The sequence below is a fragment of the Sardina pilchardus genome, chromosome 4 (assembly GCF_963854185.1).
Source record: "Sardina pilchardus chromosome 4, fSarPil1.1, whole genome shotgun sequence".
In the NCBI taxonomy this organism is placed as follows: Eukaryota; Metazoa; Chordata; class Actinopteri; order Clupeiformes; family Clupeidae; genus Sardina; species Sardina pilchardus.
Window position 1 is genome coordinate 17,821,498 of NC_084997.1, and position 25,736 is coordinate 17,847,233.

The 25,736-nt window shown below is 42.4% G+C and overlaps 2 protein-coding genes across 2 annotated transcripts in view; one reads left to right on the plus strand and one right to left on the minus strand.

Annotated features, from left to right (window-relative positions):
* The window catches only part of uxs1 (UDP-glucuronate decarboxylase 1), a 49,809-nt gene extending 38,678 nt beyond the window's left edge, over nucleotides 1–11,131 (plus strand). Inside the window, exons 12-15 of the mRNA XM_062534400.1 lie at nucleotides 6,932–6,992; nucleotides 7,511–7,568; nucleotides 8,346–8,449; nucleotides 9,946–11,131. Coding sequence (XP_062390384.1) covers nucleotides 6,932–6,992; nucleotides 7,511–7,568; nucleotides 8,346–8,449; nucleotides 9,946–10,077 — 355 coding nt within the window. The 3' untranslated portion in view covers nucleotides 10,078–11,131. The remainder of the gene's footprint in view (nucleotides 1–6,931; nucleotides 6,993–7,510; nucleotides 7,569–8,345; nucleotides 8,450–9,945) is intronic.
* A 162-nt stretch (nucleotides 11,132–11,293) lies between these two features.
* ecrg4a (ECRG4 augurin precursor a) lies at nucleotides 11,294–17,445 on the minus strand. The gene is made up of 4 exons (XM_062534402.1): nucleotides 17,285–17,445; nucleotides 15,853–15,900; nucleotides 14,606–14,769; nucleotides 11,294–11,788 (listed from the first exon to the last, which is right to left on the minus strand). Exons 1-4 carry the CDS (start codon nucleotides 17,352–17,354, stop codon nucleotides 11,639–11,641), a joined length of 432 nt encoding a protein of 143 aa, XP_062390386.1. The 5' UTR covers nucleotides 17,355–17,445; the 3' UTR covers nucleotides 11,294–11,638.
* Nucleotides 17,446–25,736: the final 8,291 nt, after the last annotated feature.

Below are 25,736 nucleotides of genomic sequence, written 5' to 3' on the forward strand. Positions count from 1 at the left end.
GATGCAACAGAATCAGGTTTGTGTAATAGCTTTCTTAGCCTGGGGTGGCAATACATAAAGTGAGTGTGGGATATGTGAGAAATAATGTGTAAAAATGGAATCTACATACCAATTTAAATCCTGTTGTCTCTGACGTTAAGTTATCCTTCGGCTACTGGCCCAGTTCCACTTTAAAGACAGACTAGTGGTCTGACCATTTGCATTTTCTTTTCATATCCAAAATTTCAGTGAATATTCTGAAAATGCAGTCCCCACTCCATCACTTGAGGCTATAATTTGCATATAAACGTGTCTGTAAGGGTTACGGTCATAGCGTACAATAGATTTCTGGGGCTATGTTCAACTTGGTTGACTATGTTAGTGTCCATGGTTGCTAATAGTAGATAATGAAAATCCAACCCCTAATAATGCAGAAGTACTATATAGCACAGCACGGTTGGGGGAGATCTTGTTATTATCATATCCTTATGAAAGTGTTTAGCAAGGTTTTATTTTGAGCTTTCAGCATAGCCGACATAAAAAAATCACGTTTGTTGTCTCCATATGCCCCTTTCAATTTCCTTTCAGTCTTGCTTGGTGTGATTTGCTTCCATTCATGGTCAAACTGGGCTTCTATGACTGGTTTCGCAGACACACAATCTGCAGATGTATTGATCTGCTTAAAAACTCTTGATTGCAGTCCCCATCCCCATCCACAATCAGTGTCTGATTTAGAGGGCTGCAATTGGTGAGACACTACCACAGTTTGAACCATCTCTGCACCTGTCAAGCCTTGATAGTAGCCAGATTACATTAGACCTGGAATATATGATCAGAGAGGGTTAAAGCGGAGTAATGAAGGATCTTTGATATGATGGTATCATATGATACATATGAAAGCAATGTTGTTCTATTACTTACTTGATAGCAAAAGTAGTGACTCAACTCAAGTCATGGGTATTTTTATGATATGGTGCAACCCGTTTGTTGGCTGAAAGAATCTTTCTTTACAAATCTGTGCAAAGACTGTTCTGCCTGAATATTCTGTCTTAGCGACCAGCTGTTCCTGGTAGACTGAAATTTAATTGAATTACGTTACGTTCTACTGGAAACTGCTGGGGTACAGTTACAGTACACAACTGCAGTTTGAATGCTATCTTTTCCCAAACCAGGAAATAAATAGCTATTTTCGTCACATTGCCAAGTGACATTGGTGAATAGAAGCTATTGTTTATGACATAAACGGACCCTGGTCCGTGTATTGTATGGTGGTGGAGGGGGGGGGGGGGGAGTTGATCTCGCTCTGTTACAGTCCAGTTAGACAGACCCAGTGTGAAGGCAACCTTTGTCACTTTATATTTTGAGTTTTGTAAAGCTAACCTTTGTGATCTAACTGCTTGTACTCGCAAATAGGTGTTTTTATATCCTGTTCCTGTTTGTGCTGTACGTGTAACCTTGTTCAACTAAGGTCTGTTTCACACTTGAGAGTTGGGAAAGTACTGTGTTTGTGACAGTTACAAAATGTCTTGATTTTCATTGTGGCAGCCATGTTTACCGGTTAGAGCATTCACACTGCTTGTGTAAGATGAGCATCTCAGGCGTGACTCGAGCTGTTCATGAAAATGAATGAAAATGTTAGACTTTCCACAGGCGTCATACGCACAGCCTAGAAACGGCATCCTTTTCTGAATGGGTTTTTGTAACAAATCTAATGAGAGTGAATCGGAAGCCTATAGAGAAATACAGAACAGAACTAAGACATAACGTAGCCACCCCATACAGTTGAACAAAGGACATGTCTGCCTCATTTCCCTCACAATAGGAAAATCCACAAAAGAGGAGAACACTTCATTTAGCATTCTTAGTCAACCTGACAGGAATGTGTTGATTTGACATGAGTAAACATAGTGTCATGTGTTGTACACCTCTCTGCATTGCCAGGCAACGTTTCTATACTGTAGTGTATATTGCTTAACAGAAGATAGGTCTGTTAAGGTCACCACTGTATGACCTCAATGGAATGATATTATTCTGCCTCGTCACAGAGCTCTGTGTGTGTGCCCATTTTGGGTTTTTTTTGTTGTTGTTTTTTTTGGAAATAATGTAAACACACAATGACAGCATCTTGCTTGTAAGTTTCTGGCACTTTCTTTATCATCGGTTAGCAGAAAATGTGCTTTAGCGGTCTCTTTTTTTTTGTTGTTTGCATTGTTGTTGGCCTCCCCGAGGTTTGGTAGCAGATAGCTCCCCTAATCTCTCTTAGCCAGGGTCACCAGTCATTACCCACATCCCCTTTGGCCTCGGAGATGCACCGAACACATTTCGCAATAAAAAAAGAATACATAGAAGCAGGACAGAAAGAAATGTAAGAAACAAAACATTCGTCCCTCTTAGTGCTGCTCTAATCTGTCTACTGTGGGTCCTGTCCAGCCTCCTGCTGCTGGTCTGCTCTATCCAAACTCACTGCTCCACTGCTGTGAGAGCCCTCTCTGTCTTTCTATGCACGCAGGAGCGTTTTTAATGCGATGCAGGCTTGATCGAGCCTTCAGGCAGGCATTGTTTTTTTGTTTTTCTCGCTTTATTTTATTCATTTAGGAGGTTGTGTTTTTTAAGGGAGTCACTGCAGTGGTTAGGTTTATGAAGGCTACCCCTCAAGATGTGGATGCTGCGGCGGAGACGGGATTAAAGCAGCCCTGCGAGGAGGATCCAAGGCAGCTTAGTCGTGTCCCACTGAGTAGCGAAGTTCACGCTGGGAGGGATGGATTACAAGGTGTTAGTGTTTAGATAATGGAATGGCCGCTCTAACAGCAGCCGGTCACATCACGGAGTGCCCCGACTGTCTTCCTGAAGTGCCCCCGAGTTGTGTCACCTTCGGTCCAAGCAGGAGGTTATGCGAGTGTCACTGATGGTACCTGAAGCTGCTCTCTGTCTGAGTTAGCCAGTTTAGTCTTCCTTATTTTGTTGGTGAAAAAAAGTATAATGGTGCCACTTTGCATTATCTTAAACTTTAAGTTAGGATTAGGATTGACGTAAAACACGCTTACATCAGTATGCGCTGCAAACACTTTGCTCTTCGTAAGAGCGAGCTTGCAGGCTACTATTTGCCTGTAAATATCTGAAGACCTCTGTAGTCAATCATTTTAATCATGGAGGTCCCTTTAATTACATCAGTATGCCCTGTAAACACTGCTCTTTGTGAGAGTGGTCTTGTAGGCTGCTATTTGCCTGTGGTTTACTCCCCACATTACTGGAATCTACTGGTAAACTACCATAACAAATACCTACCAGGCAAATATCTGAAGACCTCTATGGTCAACCATTGTAATCATGGAGGTCTCTTTAATTACTGGCCCCTGTCCCAACACTGTAGTGATCATTACCTCAATCTCCTCTTTTGTGCTTCATAATGTAGTCATCATATTTTCACAGGTCACCGTGAATTGCAATTTGCAGTTTGACCTTGCTCTAGCGGAGGAAGTCCCTTGTTATTTCATACACGGCTTAGGAAAAACTCTGTGCCATCTGAGATTGTGAGTAAGGATAGAATGCATGCAGTAACCTCAGTGGTTACTGCATTCTATCAGCCTCACCTCAGAAGTGTCATTGATGTACCTCTTTGCGTTTACCCCAAGCAAAGTGCAGCACTTTAGCTTACCGTAAAAGCTGTACTTGCTCCCTAGACTTCGGAGGCCAGGTGACTGATTGACAAGTCTGCTTTTGATGTGCTTTTGTAAATGTATGTGGAAAAAGATATGCTTTCCCAGCCACTACATCATGCAAAATACATAAAGGGTACTGTACGTAATGCTCACATGCTGTTGTATCAAGTTCTGAAAGGCCCCATTATATGAGGTTAGACTTGAGCTTTTCTACTCCTTCATGTTGAATGCTGTAGCTGTTCCCATACCTTAAAAAAAATTGAAATATCACTACAGTTACATGGCTGCATCTCAGATGTCCACATTTAGAGACTGAAATGTGATGTACTTTTGAAAGTATGGCACATCTGTGCACTGAAGATTTCTTCACTAATAGCCATCCATTTGGTGCCATCCCGCCTTTCATGTCTCACGCCTCAGAGATGCTGTGAAAGGATAAATGTCCACGAGCTGTCACGTAGTGTTCGTCCAACACGGCAGCTTTGCTTCCAAAGCATTTCATATCCCATGCTTCAACACCCCAGGTCTAAATCTCCCTTATTATTTTCGCCAAATGAAGAATGTGGCGCCCCTATTAGTTTGTGGATACGGCCGAGATGGTCACACACCAATATCTGGATAGACTGACATCTCTTTTTAAGCAGGATATGGTTTTTGGTAGTCAAGACTGCACAGTATTTATTGACGCTGAGTGCTGTTAACTTTATTGACGGGCTTCTGTGCCCTTCATGTTTGAGTAATCAGATGTACGTCAGATGATCCCCAGGCCTCTGAGGACTCTGTAGAGAGGTTACTTCAAGATATCCGATTCTCAACAGAAGTCAATCAAAAATAATTGAAGTGGGCCTAGGAGATAAAAATAGCCTTATGCTGTTGTCTTCCGAGACCAAGAGCATCTCTAGTCCCTGTCATTATCAATTTATCATGACTGAAAATGTTATATGCTGTATGCACCCCAACTGGATCATTGGAGTTGTTTATTTTAAAGAAAAAGAAAAAAATAGAAAAACATCAGTATGACCATGGGTTTTAACTGTGCATCTGCACCCAACCCTGTCCACAAGGTCGAAAGTTTTTCGAGGAGCATTGCACCACATTCCCAGTATGCAACAGTGGGCAATGTTTTGATGAAAGACAATACAGAGCCCTAAGAAGAAGTGGCCCTGGATGCGTTCTCTCTATTCGATGAAAGGCGGAGACCCATGGCTATCAGAGCTGAGGCTTTCCATTAATCATCAGAGGACCAACCAAACAGCAGGGGACATCAAGCCAGGCTATAGGAGGATTGTATAATAAGGAGCTTGGCAATACATACTGTGTGCGTGTGTTTGTTATGAGTGTGTGCATGTGTGTGTGTTTTCATCTATAACCCACGCACAGCAACAAAGATAAAGGAGAAGGTTGTGGCGATGGGATTGCTGGGGAATCTCCTGAGGGGATCAGGGACCCTTCCTCTTCCTCTTCCTCTTCCTCTGTCTCTGTGGAGGTCTTGGTGCTCCGTCTCTGAGAGCGTGTGGGTTGGGTGGAAGCCCCCCTGCTGAGGTGGAGGCTGGTGGTGCGGGTAAACTGCCCCACCCGAACTCTCCACCACCCTCACACCCCCAGGCCTCACAGCTGCTAACACGGGCACTCCAGCCAAACTAGCCTGGAGAGACCCGTTCGTTATTCACTGGTGAAGATCAAAGGACCTTGATGAGTTCTGGAATTGTTTTGACAGATTTTGCCATGACCACCTACATCGAGTGTGCATAAGTTATTGTAATCTCCTTGGATCGCAAGTTGTTTTCTGCTGGTATGTCTGGCAAAACTAAGAAATCAAGACTTCACTATGTGAGTAATCACATGTTGGTATATGGAAATGTGGATCCACATCTTAGATATTTTTCAGATGAGCGTTTTTGTATCGAACCAACCAGAAAATGAAGAGTAGCTATATTTGGCTGGAATTGAATTTGTGTATCTTGGACAGGATGTCTTCTTGTGCCAACAGTAATACGAATTAGCGACAGTCATATCAGTGTTTGGATTTGTTGGCAAAATCAATCCGAATTTACTTGTAAACGGCCAGAGATTGCTTCTTTTGAATAGGTAGAATTCCGGGTGATATTGTTGAGAAGTTTTAAAAGCCACACATAAAGACATGTTTGTCACTTTGATCTTTTTAGTAATTAAGCACACTCCTCTTCTAATGCCACCTGTCGGCATCCCTCCTCTGGCATTTGAGAATCATTCATACTTTACCGGTAATGGCAAGCAAACAAGACAGATCGCAATGAAACCAGATGGAGGAAAAGCTTGAGAGAGAGATGGGGGACTAGGGAGATTATTTGCAGTAAAGACACCTTCAGGTGAAAATCAAGTTTTTTAACCTTTTTTTAACCTTTCAGCATGTCCATATGTTTATTTTGTTTAATCTCACAGGAAATGTCTTGAGCAAAATTGGAAGTCAGTATCAAAGAACTTCAGAGAAACTTGTGAAACTCTGATTTAAAGAAACTTAAATCAAACGTGTGCTCAATGGTTGTGCTTGCTATAGAATGTTGTCGTATTTTTTACAATAATTTTTCAAAACAATTTAGCAATATATTTTGATGTCATCATATCGCACCCCATGAATCAGAGCAATGCTATTGGTGCCATTAAAGCTAGCAGTGATTTAAGCCACAGGGTGTCAGTGGAGCATCTAGTCTAGTCAAAGACTAGAATGACTAGTGACTAGAATTTTTCCCATTTACTAACTGTGTTTATCAACCTTGACCGGTCACCTATAAGGTGGGGGAATATAAGCCTTTCCTGAAGACATATGTCTTTTAGGGAAAGATGAAGTGCTCTGAATTGTGAGCAAGCATAACACTTCAGGTCATACAGAGACGTAGGACAGATCTCTGAGGGGCCAATGTGTTGAAGCAGCAAGCTGTAGATATATCAGTGTGAGGGGTGAAAGTGAAGCTGTGTGTGTGTGTGTGTGTGTGTGTGTGTGTGTGTGTGTGTGTGTGTGTGTGTGTGTGTGTGTGTGTGTGTGTGTGTGTGTGTGTGTGTGTGTGTGTGTGTGTGTGTGTGTGTGTGTGTGTGTGTGTGTGTGTGTGTGTGTGTGTGTGTGTGTGTGTGTGTGTTGCACATAGTGCTGTATTGATTGGTTGATGTTGATGTTGTGTTCTGTTGCCTCTACGGGCTCCATTTTGGTGAATTACTTGATTTGACTCACAGCAAACTACAGGTTGTCAATGGATCAATCGCCATGTCGACTCTCTGTCTCTAACCTCCCTCATCTAACTGTCTCTGTCCCTCCTCAGTGACCTGGTCAATGGGCTGGTGTCCCTAATGAATGGCAACATCAGTAGTCCTGTCAACCTGGTAAGTCTTGAGCACTGCTATTTGTCTTTTTTAAACGTTGACAGGTTGGCCTCTTAAGATGTGTGCCAAGCTTCTAGGAAAATAACCCTTGCTCGCTGTTGAGTTTGATTCCCTCATCAGTCATGACTCTTGATGTGTGTTTTTTTTTATGTTTACTACTTTTAGGTTTGCGCTCATGAATCTCTCTTTTTTTATACATTTTCTAGGTTTTAGATATTTCAGTCTCTTTTCTATTGTAAATTGTCATTGATTTAGAATGGAAAGCACCATGGTGCAACTCGTTTTTAAGTATAGTATGCAGTGAATCATTCTGACCTGACATGTCAGACTACTGATCTTGCACTCTAAATTCCAGAGTTAACTTACTTTTTAGTAGACTTGGGCAGATGTATACATATGTGATATTGTTTCTGTGGTTCAGTGGCCCTGAGCCCTTAAAAAGGAATCAAAATCAAGGGGGAGATGTTATCGGTGTTTGAGCCATTTTGTATTGATTTTGTTTTCTCTTTTCGTCTCAGGGAAACCCTGAAGAGCACACCATACTGGAGTTTGCACAGCTTATAAAGAGTCTAGTTGGTAAGTTAGAGTTTGCACAGCTTATGAAGAGTCTAGTCCAGGGGTCTCCAACAGGTAGCTCACAAGCTACCAGTAGCTCCTCTCCTGTTTCTAAGTAGCTCTCCAAAAGGCCTGAGGAACATGTTCTAAGGAAGATCTGATAACCCAGTCACTTTGGAAACATTAAAATTCCTATGAAATCAAATTCACAGTCTACAAAGAGAGAAGGTAAATGAGTTGAAAGGAGCCTTTAAAAAGCATACAAATCTTGTTCAGCGGTTTTGGGTGGAGATCAGCTCTGTGAATACATAGAGTTTGCACTGATTATAAAGAGTCTAGTTGGTAAGTTGGAGTTGAACCTTGAATATTACTGGGCTTGAATATCTCTCAACCACATCTCATAAAAGCCGTCCACACCAAGAACAATAACTACAGTATAACGATAACAGCAAAAAAAAACGATTGCTCTAGCTAAGAATGACAATGTCAACACAGAAACTATGAAGATAACGTCATGAAGAATGATATCATGGGGGATCACTTTCAGTGATTTTGAGAATGATAAATAGCTAAGAGCCAATCAGAATCTATCACATTTTAAACATCACATATTCAGCAACACAAGGAGAGAAACTTTCCATGTCGTTGTTTGGTGTGGACACTTTAATGATCAAAGTTACAGTTATCTTTTATAGATGTCGTTCCTAGTGTGAACAGACCTTTGTCGTTTGTTTTAACTCCCGGCGGTCCTCCAACGGTATTAGCATCTAACTGTTCCCTCTCTCTGACACTGCCCAGGGAGCCGCAGTCAGATCCAGTTTCTCCCAGAGGCCCAGGACGACCCGCAGAGGAGACGACCCGACATCCGCAAGGCCAAGATGCTGCTGGGATGGGAGCCAGTGGTACATGCTTTATCTTTTCACTCTTCCATCGGGGGGGAGCAAACGGTGATCTGACGATGATAGATATTGTTAGGGAGCATCCTGCTGTAGTGTGGACACTGGGGTTAAAGAACAGGGTTCAGGGGTGCCAGGCAGAGATAAATATAGCGTGGCCAGTTTAGATATTACAGCCTAAAGGTTTGAAAGCTGGAACGTTTTGTTCAGGCACCAGACAGGTTCATACTCCTGCCAAAATAAACTGATTATCCCTACAGCTATGGGCTGCTACCACATTGTAATGGGAGAAAAAAAACATTAAGAGACCTTGAAGCTTCATAAGAAATAAAATGATGTTGTCATTTATTGTTACTATTATAATAGTTTAATAAGATTTACAGATATTCATACAGTAGCATCAATCCACAGTTAAGTAAACATCAGCCGCCAGACAATGCCTACAAGCAGATCTCAGAAATAGAATGAAATGCTCAAAGCTCACAAACACTCCACAGGTCACTTTCAGTAATCAAGTTCACGATGAAGCAAGTCCACATTTTTATCTGTAGTTCATTCATAAATCAACAGTGGACAACAGGTAGGCCCAATAAATGGAAAAAGCGAAATAAAGAAGGCTGAGATCAAAGGAGTTGTTTGTGGTAGAATTGGAGCCGTGAAGATTCAATAATGATTCGGAGTTGAGGTTAACAAAGTTACCCGTTAGAGATGCAGTCTAGGGACATTAAAGAGAAAGGAATGTGAAAACCAGGGACATGGCAATAATCCAGCAAGAGATAGATGGAGAGAATTGCTTTGAGTTGCTCTACTGCGCACACTGTTACAATCGCTACGTTTCTGGACGCCATCCACGGGTCCTCTTTTAACTCAGGATCCTCACATTTTGCACTCCTTGCTCTCTAGTGATTCCACTCATGGTCTCAACCATACATACAGGACATGGGAAATCCAGAGGGACGTTGTTTGACTATGTTGTTTAACTGAGCTTGTTTGATACTCACGTTTGAAATTCCCATTGCTCTTCCATGTCTCCTTACTGAGCAAGACGAGTCACATTTCCGTGTGACGTGTGTCTTGCTCACTCAGTCCTTTCTCTTTCCTAACCAGATGCTGTCAGCTCGTTTAGTAGGAGTGATCTCTATCTGAATTATGAAATGAATATTAAACCGATGCAAAAATGTACAGCATACTGTACATGTATGATTAAATGTCAACCTTTTATTTAAGAATGCGTTCTGCTACAGTACACTGTATGGTGGTGTGCCTATGTGATTTGTTAGTGTGAGCATGTTTATGGTGGAGGTGGATGAGCATGTTTCTTGTGTCTCTTTCTTTCTCTTTCTTTCTTTCTTTCTTTCTTTCTTTCTTCCTTTCTCTCTTTCTCTCTTTCTTTCTTTCTTTCTTTCTTTCTTTCTTTCTTTCTTTCGTGTCCAATTCTTGAGGACATATTCTGTATCCCCTGTCTGTCTGGTGTTTGACTTTGTATGTCTGGTTCCCACCAGGTACCTTTGGAAGAGGGTCTGAACAAGACGATTCAGTACTTTGCCAGAGAGCTGGAGCACCAGGCCAACAACCAGTACATCCCCAAGCCCAAGGCTGCCCGCATGAAGAAAGGCAGACCCAGACACAACTGAACACATCTGCACAGTGGAGCAAACCTCTCTCTCTCTCTCTCTCTCTCTCTCTCTCTCTCTCTCTCTCTCTCTCTCTCTCTCTCTCTCTCTCTCTCTCTCTCTCTCTCTCTCTCTCCTTCCCTTTCTTTCTCTCTCTCTCCCTCCCTCAGGGACGCTCTGGGAGACATTTTAAAGCAAAGGAGGGACAGTCAAGTAAATATGAAAAATGTGTTTCGGTTTCTGTCAAGTCTTTTTCAAGTCTCAAGTCATTTTCTGCTTTAAAGAGAATTGGCCATCATGCTGATGCTGGTACGCCAACAGATAAGACAGGCCTCGGAGAGGCTGCAGACAGAAGACAAGTACGAAAAAAAAAAGAATGACAGAGCCAACAGACTTTGCCTTGCACTACTGTCCGTGTGCGTTGTGCGCTTTATTTAATGATGAACTGAGAACTTCATGAGCCATTTTTATCTCGATGAAATGTCACTGTGCAGTACGTTTTTCTTTGATTTGTTTGTTTTTTTCCTCGTCATGAATCATGCTTCTTCATTGCCATAAAAAAAGCTGTGGGTGTCTCTTCTTTTGTCCTTTTGTGGGCAGACATCAGTTGTACATGTAGAGTGTTTATACCATTATGCAGACAAGTGTTGAATGTGCTCTGGTCATCTTACTTGACCCTTGACCCTTGACCTTCGAGGCTTCTGCCTGCCGGAGTGAAGGGCCTGAGCAGAGGAAAGGAAAAGCAGTGTGTGTGTGGGGGGGGGGCTTTTCTGTGCTCAGCCTTGTGTCGTGAGTTTTGAAGCCATTTGTTGTGTCAATTTTACCTTTGTAAGATGATCACCTGTGTACATGCAGGCACACACAAGACTCACTCTTACAGATAAACACACACACACACACACACACACACACACACGAACGCTCACCCTTACAGACAAACACTCTTAAAACATATACAAACCCACACATGCAGTCACAATTTACAGAATTTTAAACCCCGGATTTGATTTCAAGAGGGGGAAAAAGGCTATTTTAATAAAATATTTACAGTGTTTGTGACATTTGTTGTGTTGTCGCCTCATTCTTTCTCTACCTAGACACAGGTTGTAAATGACCTACACATAGCAGAAGAATAACATCTATAAAATGGCTTGTAATCTCCTCACATCCCTCACCCAAGTGTCCGCTCTCACATACTCATAAACGCACACACACAAGATGCACAACTCAACTCCGATGAAATTCTCAAAGCGCTTTATTATATTCATACCACTTTGAGGCTGTAACAAATGCTGTACTTGCGATGCCTAAATGAACAGAAGATTGTAAAACTGTGGAGGTGTTCCACAGACAAGAATAACAATGTTTACCTGGAGGAGGGAAAAGACAGAGTACAAAGGATGAAGGCAAAGTAATACACTGGTGTTTGCCTGCCTCCTCCACCTGGCATTGGGACGGAAGTTAATCTTCCCATGTCAGGAGAGCAAAGGGTGAGTCACAGTGAAGATGGGGTCACTGTGTGTGTGTGTGTGTGTGTGTGTGTGTGTGTGTGTGTGTGTGTGTGTGTTCCAGGTCAGACAGGTCAGTAGTAGTCGTAATTGACGTTGGCCCCGTGTCTGTAGCCAGTGGCGTGGCGTGGACCCAGCGCGGCGTTCTCGTCGTAGTGGTGCTGCCGACCCTGGTCATTGGCCTGTGCCTGGTCCTTCCAGTAGGCCAGATCAGCCTCCAGCCTCTGTGGAGGAGAGAGGAGGGCAGGGGGGAGAACACATCAAGAAGTGTCAGTGGATTACAGATGCCTGCTTTGAGCTAGTTGGAGCTCGTCAAGCATCAGTGCCTCTGAGCTGGAGCATAATATTTGATGGGAAAGTAAATATGCTCCTAAAAGCAAAAAACATGAGCTGCTTGCATGTGAGCTGAAGTGTAATATTTGATGGGAAAATAATTGTGCCCTTAAAGGCCAAAAACATTCACATTAAAGGGAGTGGTAGAAAAGTGAATGTTTTGAGCTTGGAAACTAGCAGAACCACATTTCCCACCACGTCAACCAATTGCTGTGACTGCCATGTCCCGTGGACACGTAAGATATTAAACTGGTATTGTCCACTGCGAGATTGATCCAATCTCTTCCCGCTGTGCCTCGTGGATGGCTCCGCTTCTCCGCTGCCCCTATATCCTGCCTCCTGGAAAACTTGGAACTATCCTGGGAACGATGGATCCCGACCATTATTGAGAAACGTGACTGGATATAGCTGTATATGTCGGTGTGCTGAAGGTTAAAGCTGCATCGGGTTTTTGTTGTTAAAAAAAAAAAAAAATGCTTTCAGACCTAAAATGATATCTTTCTGAAGGAGACATTTTATGATTTTCCTCTGCATTGATTGTCTCTTAAATGTTTGATGCGATTGTTGCACTTTCCCTGAATGGAGATGCACTGAGTATTGCCCAATGTAAATGGGGGGTTTTTTTGTTAGTTTTTACCATATTATTCTTCAAATACACTATGATTTAAATGTCATTAAATTGATTCAATTGATAAACAGCTTGTTACAGATTGTTTTGACACCAAGGAAAACTACATGTTACTGCTTTGATATGGCCAGATTAAGGGTCCATCTGAATGCTAAATGAAGCCTGCAGAAGACACCATGGGATGATCTGAAGAGACATTCCCACACATCATAGAATAACAAAAGAGTTGATGAATGATTGAGCCACAACATATGTCTGACCAGCAACCAAAAGATGTTCAGTTCATGTCATTATTTCCCAGGCTTCATCCATCATAGCAAACAGCCGTATGTAATGTTGTTGGTGAAATATTTATGTCTGGCCTCCAGAAATAATTCATAGCATACATCTTCTACCAGAAGCCTATTCTCATTCCCATTGCATTTCCAACAGGTCAAGGGACAACTATTTCCCCAGCGGAATGGACACTAGAGTCTATGATGTTTGCCAGGACACAAGGAGCCATGCATGTTTCAGTGATAATGAATTTGGTTGTCCACACACACACACACAGACACGTGTGTATGCATGTGATGTGTATATACAGTATGTATCTCATGTGTGTGTGTGTGTGTGTGTGTGTGTGTGTGTGTGTGTCTGTGTCTGTGTCTGTGTCTGTGTCTGTGTGTGTGTGTGTGTGTGTGTGTGTGTGTGTGTGTGTGTGTGTGTGTGTGTGTGTGTGTGTGTGTGTGTGTGTGTGTGTGTGTGTGTGTGTGTCTGTGTGTGTCTGTATCTGTGTGTGTGTGTGTGTGTGTGTGTGTGTGTGTGTGTGTGTCTGTGTCTGTGTGTGTGTGTTTCCACTACTTTATTAATCTATACTATGATATTAATCTATACTAATCTCCATATTTTGCTTAAAACCTACATCTAAACAGGGCGCTTGTACCATAACCATATACATGCTATAAGAAATAATATAATTTATTTAAAAAAAAATCATGACAGTGTGTTGTTTTGTCAGGGCCTATTTTGTAAAAACTCCAATATATTATGCCAATTGCCACTGATTTCACAGTTTGGTGAACACTTTACATTGCATCACTGTGGCCCTCGATCTATTCATATTTCATTACGCTCAGGAGACTGGTGTGTAATTTGGACTCGGAGGTAGTGAACGACAAGGGAATGACTCTTCAAATAATAATATCTGCCAATTCTCACGCATAGCAATAAGATGAGAGGGTGGGCAAGGGATGCAATTTCAGAGGCAAAGCACTCAAGTGACATTTTCTGAGAAATATCACAGGTTGGTAGACTGTTGTAGAGCACTTATTGCCTAAATAGTTGCAAGGTGCTGCCAGCAGTATACTGTATACAGATTATATGTTCCAGCTAAAATGTTGTTAAAATGTCATTTGTGTTTATGCCTTAATGAGCAGCATTTAGAAAACATGTCATACTGTATGATCAGAACACATAAGAAGGGTCTGCTCTTCTCAAACAGGCTTTAGTGACAGCAATCCACAGCGCTGTCATTTCATTCATCTGCGTTAGATTAGATTAGATAGAAGATAGATTTGGCGACACATCATCGAGACAGGCAGTCATGCTGTTAAAGCAACTTGAACTGACCACGAAACAGAATAGACCTCTGAAGTTTGCCTACAAAAAGGACCCAAAGCTGCCATCTTTGCCCACATTAGGAGATCCGGGTGTTAATTGAAGCTAACTGCCTATGGCAAGTTGCATTGTAAGTTACTGTAGCAAAGACCAACGTGTGCATTCTTCACCTATAGATCACAGTATCCACTAGAAGGCAGTGTACAAAACTGTGTAGCGCGAAACATCTGCATTTCCAACGTCTTCATACCCGCGAGAGTTTAACAGATGTGATAATTCAAAATCCCCATGTTATCTTTCCATAGAAGAAAATATCAAGATACCGGATCTCCTTATTTGGGCAAAGATGGTAGCTCTTTTGTAGGCGAACTTCAGAGGTCTATTGAATAGTGGAGTGGAGTGGAGTGGAGTATATGTGTGTGTGTGTGTGTGTGTGTGTGTGTGTGTGTGTGTGTGTGGAGGGGGGGAGGGGGAGGCGTACCGCTTCGTCGTAGCCCATCAGCATGAACTGCTGGATCCATTGCTGCACGTCGGGACGGCTCCGGTCCCACAGGTTCCTCTTGGGCCTCTTGAGGGAGACCAGGAACTGCATGGCCTTGGAGGAGGACATCTTCACACTGGAGGACGGAGCCTCACCACCCACCACTGGAGGGGGGAGGGGGGGGAGAGAGGGGGGGGCAGAGAGGGGGTGAGAGAGAGAGAGAAGGGGGGAGAGAGAAAGAGAGAAGGATGGAGGGAGGGAGAGGGAGAGAGAGAGAATGTTCTGCTTTCATGAGACACCATGGCTCTTTAATTAAAAGCATAGCAAACAAATATGCATGGAAACCTCATAAAATCCTGGCTAACAAGCTTGAGCAGCGTGTTAGGTACTTACTTAATAATGCATGCACATTAGAGCACAGCTGAACTGAACTACAGTGCTGACTCCAATGTTCCCTCTTCCCCCTCTACCCACTAACTAAAGAATGTTCTAGAAATCTATAAAAGCATTACAGAGATGATATACTGTACTGCATGTCTCCCATGAAACCATTCTACTCTACTCTTACACAGCAGCGCGTCTGTGGGAAATGATATCGAATGGTTCTGGTAAAATAGCTTCTATTCCCCTTCACTTTGTGGCTGACCACTGCACTGCCCATTTGCTTTACAGACTGGACTGAAAGGGCCGTGTGTGCGCTCTCCCACTGAGATGAATGGTGTGGGTCTGTGGCCATCCATTTCTCTCTCTCTGTCTCTCTCTCCCCCCACATGTGAATAATAGCAGCGTGATTATATCATGGCCAGCCTGTAATGATCCAATTCACACCCTCACACATGTCTCACACATGCCGTGGCCTCGATATAATGATCTCTTCGTAATGACCTCGCTCACTCGATAATACATGTACATGTTCTGGCCACGCATATTATCTCCAGAAAGCCTTGCTTTCATTTCCCCCTCAATACAAGATGTCACCCCGGCCTTCCTCTGTGGCATACATCAGCCATGTATATATGTAAACAGCAAAGTGTCCTTAGAGTGTTTAGAGATTATGATGACGGCGGTTGGATGGTTACTGCAAACAGAAATGTGTATGAATGGCACATACATAACAGTGATGCATTCGGAGAAGGTCTGAATAGCTCTCTCATGAATAGCTCGAGTGAGTCTCTTCATCGCTGCGAGTCAAATGTGTTGTTGTGCTGCACTGACACTGATTGCCCACGGGGACAGAATTGAATTACCTTCTCTCTTCTTCAGGATTTTTTTCAGGCCTCCTTCACCTGAGGTACCTGTGGAAAGCAAAGATTGAGACGGTGGGTTACTTGGTTCGGCCGCATGTTTATCAATTGGAATGAGGAACAGCCCGAGACAGTGATATGCGTTACTCAATGCAGATCACGTGTTGTTCGTTCCTAATCTCCACTCCCACAGTGGGCCTTGCAGCTGCTGCGCTGCTTCCCCACCCACTAACCCTTGTGTGTTCTGGGGAGGATTTGCTGATCACATGCAGAAAATGTATCCAGCTGCACACACACACACACACACACACACACACACACTCACACTCACACACACACACACACACACACACCTAAACACATAAACATGCAAACACACACACACACACACACACCTTTACACCTACACACATTCACACACACACACACACACACACACACACACACACACACACACACACACACACACACACACACATTGATTCAGTAATGCAGCAGAGCCTAGGTAGAGCCTGTGATGGCGTGCAGGTGACGACTGAGGCAGGCCAAGCGACAGAGAGCTGTGGGACAGAGCCAGCCTCCAGCTTATCTGAGCCACATGTTTGTTTGAGGGAAGCCACGGAGCACAGTGGGGTGTGTATCCGCACAGGGATTGCATCAGAGACTAGCCTTAGCAGCGCGCGCACACACACACACGCACGCACGCACGCACGCACGCACGCACGCACGCACGCACGCACGCACGCACACACACACACACACACACACACACACACACACACACACACACACACACACACACAGAAACAAGCACGCACACACAGACACACAGAAACACGAGGAAGAGGAGAATCGAACAATGGCCACCGCAGCTATAGTGCAGCATGCAGTCCTTAGCATCTAGCAATAATTTCACTTCCAAAACTGCAACAGCATCCTCAGTAGCTGAACAATTACTGTACAGCAAGTCCAACCACAAGGAAAAGGTTACCACACAGTGTAAGCATACCTCTGTACCAACTCATTAAGTGTGCTGCAAGTGTCAAATACTGCACTCATCAATGAAAGCTATGGTAATCTTCTTGTGTTCTGCTTGTATTCTTGCATTTCTGACACTCAAGAGAATGATTTAAATAGCGGATTCTTATTTTCATTGCGCTTAACAAAATATCCCAACTTTTCAACATTCAAGTCATAACTTATTTGGTCTCATTTTTAACAAGAATGTGCACGGCATTGTAGGAAAAAATGGCACTGGAAAAAAGTTCCCCTATCAGCCCCCCCTCCCGTACTTGTTCTGATAGTTTTATAGCCACTGCAAGCTTTCGCGCATGAGTTCCACTTTTTCCCTTTCAATTATCTGCATATGAGCGATAGAGTGAACAAGGGACACGAGAGGAAGAAAGAGAAAGAGAGAGCTCAAAGAGGAGGTTACCTGTGAACACCAGTGTGGCCATCAAAGCCGTGATTGCTAACAGTCGCAGACAAAAGCGGAGAGACGCCATGATTATCCTCTCTTCCCTACTTTCCCTTCTCTCACTCACTCACTCTCTCTCTCTCTGCACTCCTTTGCCTCCGACGCAGACAATAAGTACAGCTCGGGAGAAAGGGCTGAAGGGTAGAGGGGGAAATGAGGAGGAGGAGGAGGAGGGGGAAGGAATGGGGGGATGGAAAGAGCCCTGGAGGAGGAGAGAACTCAAACACTCCCTGTGGAAACTTGTCTGGATGCTGTTGCCGCTGCTGGAAGAATAGTAAACCTGGAACCAGCCAGCAGCAAGCGAATGAGGCAAAGACTCTTTTTTTTTCCCCCTGTTCTTCTTCGTCTTCCTTTCTTCCCCTTCACACTCTCCCCTGGTCCCCCAGCTCGCCTCCTGAGCCAGCGTTCATCTGCGATTCCAATAGTTTTCCACGTCTGAGCGCAAACGACTTGCCAAAAACGACACTGATTTTCCATGGATTTTTTTTTTGTCCTGAGGGATGAGTCCTGTTTGAGGTAGTTTATTTTTTGAGTGTGACTAAAAATTGACAAACCACAGACATGCCTTCCATGCCTTCCATGACAGGCCTCATTGAGCTGCTTATGCGTCCAAAATTGTGAAGCTAGCTATGTGATCTTACATTTTGTGTACACACAATGTGCTTTCCTTGGCTTTAACCCACCATTATTTCTAAGCACGATCCATCAACTGAACAAGGAGATCCAGGTTGTTTGAATGGCCTTCACATTTGTGCAGTGATTAGACCCGGCATTGATTTTGACCTGGTAGAGCATTACATAGAATGTCTTCAGGAACTGATTCAGGAACTGAAGAAGAACAAAGAGCTTAGATGCTGTTTGGTCTCTTCCTTTCACTAACAACAACTGATTGACATGCTTTCGCAGAAACCCAGGAGTGTTACTTTGCTGTGAGCTTTGTCTGGGAGCATTCTGGGTGAAGAAAAGCTTTAGTCGCCAAGTATAAAGGACCACAGGTTAAAAGAGAAAGCATTTTCCATGCCAGAAGCATAACCTCATACTGTTGTGTCTTCACTCTTTTTTTCCATAAAAGAAAAATTGGTCAAAACTGAATCTGTACAGTGAAAGCAGATACCGTTATTCTTTCATTGCCCTATTTGTGTCACGGAAAGTGGGATAAAAGCAGCATCAGCATCACTTTGTTGAGAGTACAACAACAACATTTTTTAAAGCCTTCATTTACTCACAGCTATGCAGATAACAAGTGCTATCTTTTCCAGATTCTACTGATTTTTGAATGCCCATACACTTTTATCTGAAATTACGATGAGAATCTCAATAAAAAAATAATAACAAAAAAAAACAAGCAAAAACAGGTGTGGGGGTGGGGGTAGGGAGACAGTTAGTTCAGTAAGAAAGTTACTGAAGAGAGCTTTCTCCCAAGAGTACACCCACCATCTACCCCCACCCCCTCATAAAAACAGGAGAAAACTGTGCACATGACCAGTAAGCCAATAGCCTGAGTGTTATTCTCATCAGGATCAGGCAGCAGTAGCAGCAGCAGCAGCAGCAGCACAGCTAGCTGTAGGGTAATGGATCGGCCTTGATTCTGTAAGGGCCTCATCTTAGCCTCTGGCAATTCAGTAAATTAGCTAATTTCATCCCTCTTCTTTTAGCTATTATCATGTTAATTATAATGTTCATTCTCAGAACTGTGTGCCCTCAGGTTTTTTTTTTTTTCTTTTTTTTTGCAGAGCATAGGTGAATAAGGTGAATATAATATGAGAATTGTTACAATGACATAAACACATGGCCATCTCCACAAAGAGATAGATGACAATAATAGAATGACTCCTACCAGGCCTCCAGTACGTTATGTATAGCCATTAGCATCAGTAAAGCAGGGGCGTAAATAACTGAGAGAATCCCATTTCAGTAATGGTTAGATTATTTCACTTCCTCTCCTCATTTCCTTTCCTAGAGTTTTAGCTCCTCCTGATCCTGCTCAGGAAATTAGATGGAAGAAGCCTATAGACAATTATCACCTTCTGTATGAAATCAATCAACCCCTATTAGTGTGGTGCAATGTTTCATATGGAAACACGTGATTATCACCGTCTTGAAACATACTGTATGACAATTCTTTGTCTATTTTTTTATGTAGCTTAGTATTTTCATTTTAATGATTCCAATTATTTAATTGACACTGTAAAATTAGCAAGTGGTCAATATTACAAAAGGCTTTAGCTTCAGTTTTTTAATGTAAATCCGTGGCTTAATAAAAGTAAAAATGGAGAAACATAACAGGTGGACATTTCCCATTTAACCTGTTGCAAATGTGATTGTAATCCACTATATCCTTGATTGATCCTTGAAGCTACATTTAGACAAGAATAAAGAGATATGAGTCAGTTGGTGGACATGCAAAAATAAATCCTGCCATCCTGACCAGCTTTTACTCGACGATCCGCTTTATTCATTTATTTTTCGTAAACAACTCTCGGAATAAGTCTGAATATCTGACCACAGGGGCCATGACATCTCAAACACATTGGCAATGTGTATTTGTGCTATTCTTATCACGGTTGCTGTGGACCACATTTCCTAATTCTCTGTGCGTAGTTTCTTCTACAGAAAAATCAGAGAGGACATGTATGTTTACCTGGTTTTCATATCTGCTGAAATGAAAGGCAGTATTCATCAGTGTGAACTATTCATCAGTGCAGTCAGAAAATCAGTACCACCATGGAGGACATTCTTTTCACAAACCCTGCACAGGATGCGATTCCAAATATATGGGGGTTTTTACATTTTTTTATAAGAAAATATGATTGATATTTCCCCTATACCTCACCTGTGAGGTAAACCATTACCAGCCATCAACCATCTCTGTGCCTGTCCCTCATCACACCTGAAGTCACATCCCTCTGACTGCCCTACCATCGCCATTGCCTTCGCCATCCCTATGCCTGCCCTACCATCGCCTGCTGTGGTTCCCTGCCCGAATCTTTGGCCCACGCATCCCAGCGACCCATCACTTTCCGAAATAACTAATGGATTACTAATGGACAATTTATTCCCTACACTGGACTATTTGAACTTTCATTGTCATTGTAACTTTCAAACTACAAATGGTTGTATTGTAACTGACCCAAGGCAGATGGGTTGGGCCCTTGAGTCGTGGATCTGTCTGAGGTTTCTTCCTATACAATATGTATCTCCAATTCTAGGGAGTTTTTCCTTGCCCCTGTTACTCATGGGCTCTCTTTGAATGTCTAACACTCTGTAAAGCGCCATGAGACATGTGTAATGTATTGCCGCTCTATAAGCGACATTAAATTGAAATTGAAATTGACATGCCAGGATGTTTATATATATACTGTATATATTATATTATATATTATAGAAGACCAAATACATTCCATAAACCACTTCAAACGTTTCTTATATACTTTAATCACAAAATAGCTTGTTTTGATAGCTTGGCCTTGGCCTCGAAAAGAAGAATGACATTTCCACAGAGTAAAGTAAAACACAACCACTCACAACGTCATCACTTCAGTCAAAACAAAGGGATGCCAATTATGCAATTGTCCAGTTATGTGGGAAAACAATTGTATTTCAAGATGTAACCTACATCAAAACGTTAGTCTTTTGGTACACCGTTCAATAGTAAAAAAATATATATATATTTTTGATTATTTGCACCTGGGTGTAAACACCCAGGTAGCAAGCTGACGTTGGGCCAACGTTGGGATTAGTTGGCTAGGTTGGGTTGACCTATGCAACGTTGGGCCAACGTTGGCAGAGTTGGCCATTTTTTGCTGAGCTATGCAACGTAGGCTCAACGTTGGGCCAACGTTGGCAGAGTTGGCCATTTTTGCTGACCAATGCAACGTATGCCCAACGTTGGGCCAACGTTGGCAGAGTTGGCAATTTTTTACTGACCTATGCAACATATGCCCAACGTTGGGCCAATGTTGATCATATTGGCCATTTTTGGCTGACCCATTCAAATCACTGGGCCAGTGTTGATCATGTTGCCATTGCCATTTGAGACAGCATTGAGGATTGACCTATATACAACATATGTTGTAGTGTTGATGTAGTTGACTGAGTTTAAAAAAATATTGATTAACAGAAGAGTTCAGATGCAAAAGCCTCTAAATCCACTTTTGTCAAAAATGAGATAATGATGGAGAGTGAATGCTCCTCACATATAGTGTAAGTTAATTCAATAATTTAGCTTTAAAACTCACTAAATACCATTCTCTTGGTCTGAAATATTGATTTGTAGGCGAAACCCTATAGGAGCCTGATACAAAATGCTCATTTAAAAGAAAAGTGGTCAGACGGATTTAGAGGCTTTTGCATCTGAACCCTTATTGATACAATTTACTTTTCATTTTAGAGGCGAAAATTGAGAGTAGTTAGATGTCACTGCAGAGAACCAATGACCAGATCAGGCAGGCATACTCTGATTTGGCTGAAATAGTAAGGGAGGATGAGGTTGCCTTAAAGGGATAGTTCGGGTTTTAAGACACAAAGTTATATGGGTTCCCTGTCAGCAACGTTGTGCATCAGCACTGACTTACCCCCCGACAGCGTCCTGTGAGCCGAGATCCAGCCGGTTTTTGATCGTTTTTGATGCTGAAGTCCGGCAATTTTCTGGGGTCACGAAAGTAAAGTGTTTTTCTTCTCAAAACCATATGCGTTCAAAAGAGTGATATATTTGCACCACAAAAACGTTGTCCAGGAAAAATTCAAACCTCGTTATCACTTACTTATTTTTCGCGATTCCTATCACTGCGCGCTACTGACAGCTGGACAACGTTTTACTGGTGCAAATATATCACTCTGTTGAACGCATTATGGTTTTGAGAAGAAAAACACTTTACTTTCGTGACCCCAGAAACTTGCCGGACTACTTTCTTCAGCATCAAAAACGATCAAAAACCGGCTGGATCTCGGCTCACAGGACGCTGTCGGGGGGTAAGTCAGTGCTGATGCACAACGTTGCTGACAGGGAACCCATATAACTTCGTGTCTTAAAACCCGAACTATCCCTTTAATCAACATCAGTGTATCTCACCCTCATGGCGCATGGCACAAGGGAGGCTTCACATCCACTGCGGCATCGACATCCACTGAGCTTGTACTTTGAGGCGCTATCTTGGTGGTTTGATAGCCTACTGCAGGGGTGGCCAACCAGTCTAGCATGAAGAGCCAAAAAAAATCCACAAAAGTCAAAAGAGCCGCACAACAAAAAAGGCGTCCATAGCCTACTACAACAGCACAACATTAGGCCTACAGTTATAGCTCCTTTGTTTTTCATTTAAAGTAAGACACTTGGCAGATGCTCAATGATCATTGATAAATGATCATTGGAAAATGAAAAAAGATCAGACACACATCAAATCCCCCCTCACTGAATGACTTATAGGCATGAGCAATGCTCCAACACCTGATAATGCAATGTCAAGTGTTCAGTTAACTTTTAAAAAGAAAATAAACAAAAAGAAAACGAGTGACTGACGTCTATAGCCATTACCAGCCTAGGCTACTTGCAAAAGTATGTAGGAAATGTTCAGGTTTGAAGCTTTATGAATCCGTGGCATACCAAGTACCAAACTAATGTGTAGGCTAGAACAGCCACGGCGCCAGGATTTTCATTTTGGGTGGGCCTGACCAAATATGGCTGGGCCAGGTAATGAGAAAACCTGTCGTGCGTTTTTACGCACAGAGGCATCTTACTGGCAGGAGTTTGGACGGCCTATCAAACACATACGCCCCTTTATAATAGCGTAATCGTTCAGCGCGAATGATGCCAGACAAACCTGATATCAAGTAATCTGTGAACTATATGTCGCAGCTAAATGTTATGCGTTTGAATAACCTGGCGATGATTTGCACGCCTATACAGTGCCTATAGAAAGTTATCATACCCTTTTGAAATAGTTACTTTTTTTGTCTTACAGCCTGAAATCAAAACCCATTTTAAAAAAAATCTTTTCCAGTTTTATTTACAAATGTAGCTGTACAACATCAAAATAATGAAAAAAAAGTCAACAGTTCTGAAAATTAATAAAAAATTTAAAACTAGAATAACAGGGTTGGAAAAGTCACCATACCCCTGACTTAATACTTTGTCAAGCTTCCTTTTGCTTTCATTACAGCCATCAATCTGTTTGGATATGTCTCTATTATAGCTTTGCACACCTAGATAGGGGAATATTTGCCCAATTTTCCGTGCAGAATTGTTAAAATTTAGTCAAATTCTGTAGGGAATGGCGATGGACTGCTCTCTTCAAGTCAATCCACATATTTTCTATAGGATTTAAGTCAGGGCTCTGACTTTGCCACTCAAGGATATTCACCATCCTATCCTTAAGCCACTGCTTTGTTCTTTTGGCAGTATGTTTAGGATTTTTGTCGTGTTGGAAGGCGAATGACCTCCCCATCCTCAGCTGTTTAGGAGAGGGACGCAGGTTTTCCTCAAGAATTTTGGTGTACTTGGCAGCATCCATTTTCCCTTCTATCCTGACCAATTGCCCAGTCCCCGCTGAAGAGAAACATCCCCAAAACATAATGTTGCCCCCACCATGCTTCAAAGTAGGTATGGTGTGTTTTGGGTGTGTTTGGGTGTGTATACTGTGTTTGGTTAGCGCCTGGAGCTCAGTCCAAAAACTTCAATCTTAGTCTCCAAAAAGTTCGATCTTAGTCTCATCTGACCATATAAGCTTTTTCCACATGGTAGCAGAATATTCCAGATGTGTTTTTGCACTGAACTCCAAGCGCAATGTTTGGCGAAAACCAACACAGTACACCACCCAAAACACACCATACCTAGTGTGAAGCATGGTGGGGGCAACATTATGTTGTGGGGATGTTTCTTTTCAGCGGGAACTGGGCAATTGGTCAGGATAGAAGGGAAAATGGATGCTGCCAAGTACACCCACATTCTTAAGGAAAACATGCGTCCCTCTCCTAGACAGCTGAGGATGGGGAGGTCATTCGCCTTCCAACACGACAATAATCCTAAACATACTGCCAAAAGAACAAAGCAGTGGCTTAAGGATAGGATGGTGAATATCCTTGAGTGGCAAAGTCAGAGCCCTGACTTAAATCCTATAGAAAATATGTGGATTGACTTGAAGATAGCAGTCCATCGCCATTCCCTACAGAATTTGACTAAATTTTAACATTTCTGTACGAAAAATTGGGCAAATATTCCCCTATCTAGGTGTGCAAAGCTATAATAGAGACATATCCAAACAGATTGATGGCTGTAATGAAAGCAAAAGGGAGCTTTACAAAGTATTAAGTCAGGGGTATGATGACTTTTCCAACCCTGTTATTCTAGTTTTTCATTTTTTATTAATTTTCAGAACTGTTTACTTTTTTTTCATTATTTTGATGTTGTACAGCTAAATTTGTTAATAAAACTGGAAAAGATTTTTTTTTAAATGGGTTTTGATTTCAGGCTGTAAGACAAAAAAAGTAACTATTTCAAAAGGGTATGATGACTTTCTATAGGCACTGTATAAGCAAAGGCTACTTTACACATTCTGCCAATATAAGCAAAGGCTACTTTAGACATTCTGTCAGAAATTACCTGCCTATTTCTTCCTTGCGTCCCGTCTCTTTCGTTCTTCGTTATTAACCCTATGAGCCCGACGGACGCAAAGTGCGTCAAAAAACACACCCATTCTTCTTTGTTACATTGCTCCGCGATTATTAGTCACAGCGAGATGAAACCTATACTGCACGAACGAGCAGAACCGGGGCTTTCCAACGAGACTAAACACGATTAAGTATGGAAATGAAATAAAAGTCTATATTGCTCTGCGTTCACCCGCGCATCCAGAACTCTCGCTTGAATTACTCGCGGACCACGCATCGCACAGACATGACACGCATATCAAATGAAAGAGGAGAAGCAGAGCTTTCCATTGATACCAAATACATCGATCATTTTGTATTATAAAAACAGACGAAGTGACAAACAAATAATAATATATAGCTTCGGCTACCATTACTCTCAATTTGATTTACTCGTGAAACCAGAAATGTATGGCACGCATGTCAGATGAAGGAGGAGAGCTAGAGCTATCCACAGATACCAATACAACATTCTAGACCAGCAAACAGACGAAGTGACAGCAAAATAATAACTTCATTTAGCCACTTACCCCATGTTTTTGTGTGGCATAATAGCCTATGTTCCTAATCCAACGTTATCATGTGTTTCTCTATGGCAAGTCACGTTCACGTTCAGCAAAGGCTATAGAAATTCTGTCAGAATTACCTGCCTATTTCTTCCTTGCGTCCCGTCTCTTTCGTTCTTCGTTATTAATGTTGGTTCATGCAGCATGAGCTCCATCTGAACAGTCTAGCATTTTTAATCTATTTCTGTAGTTCACAACTAAAG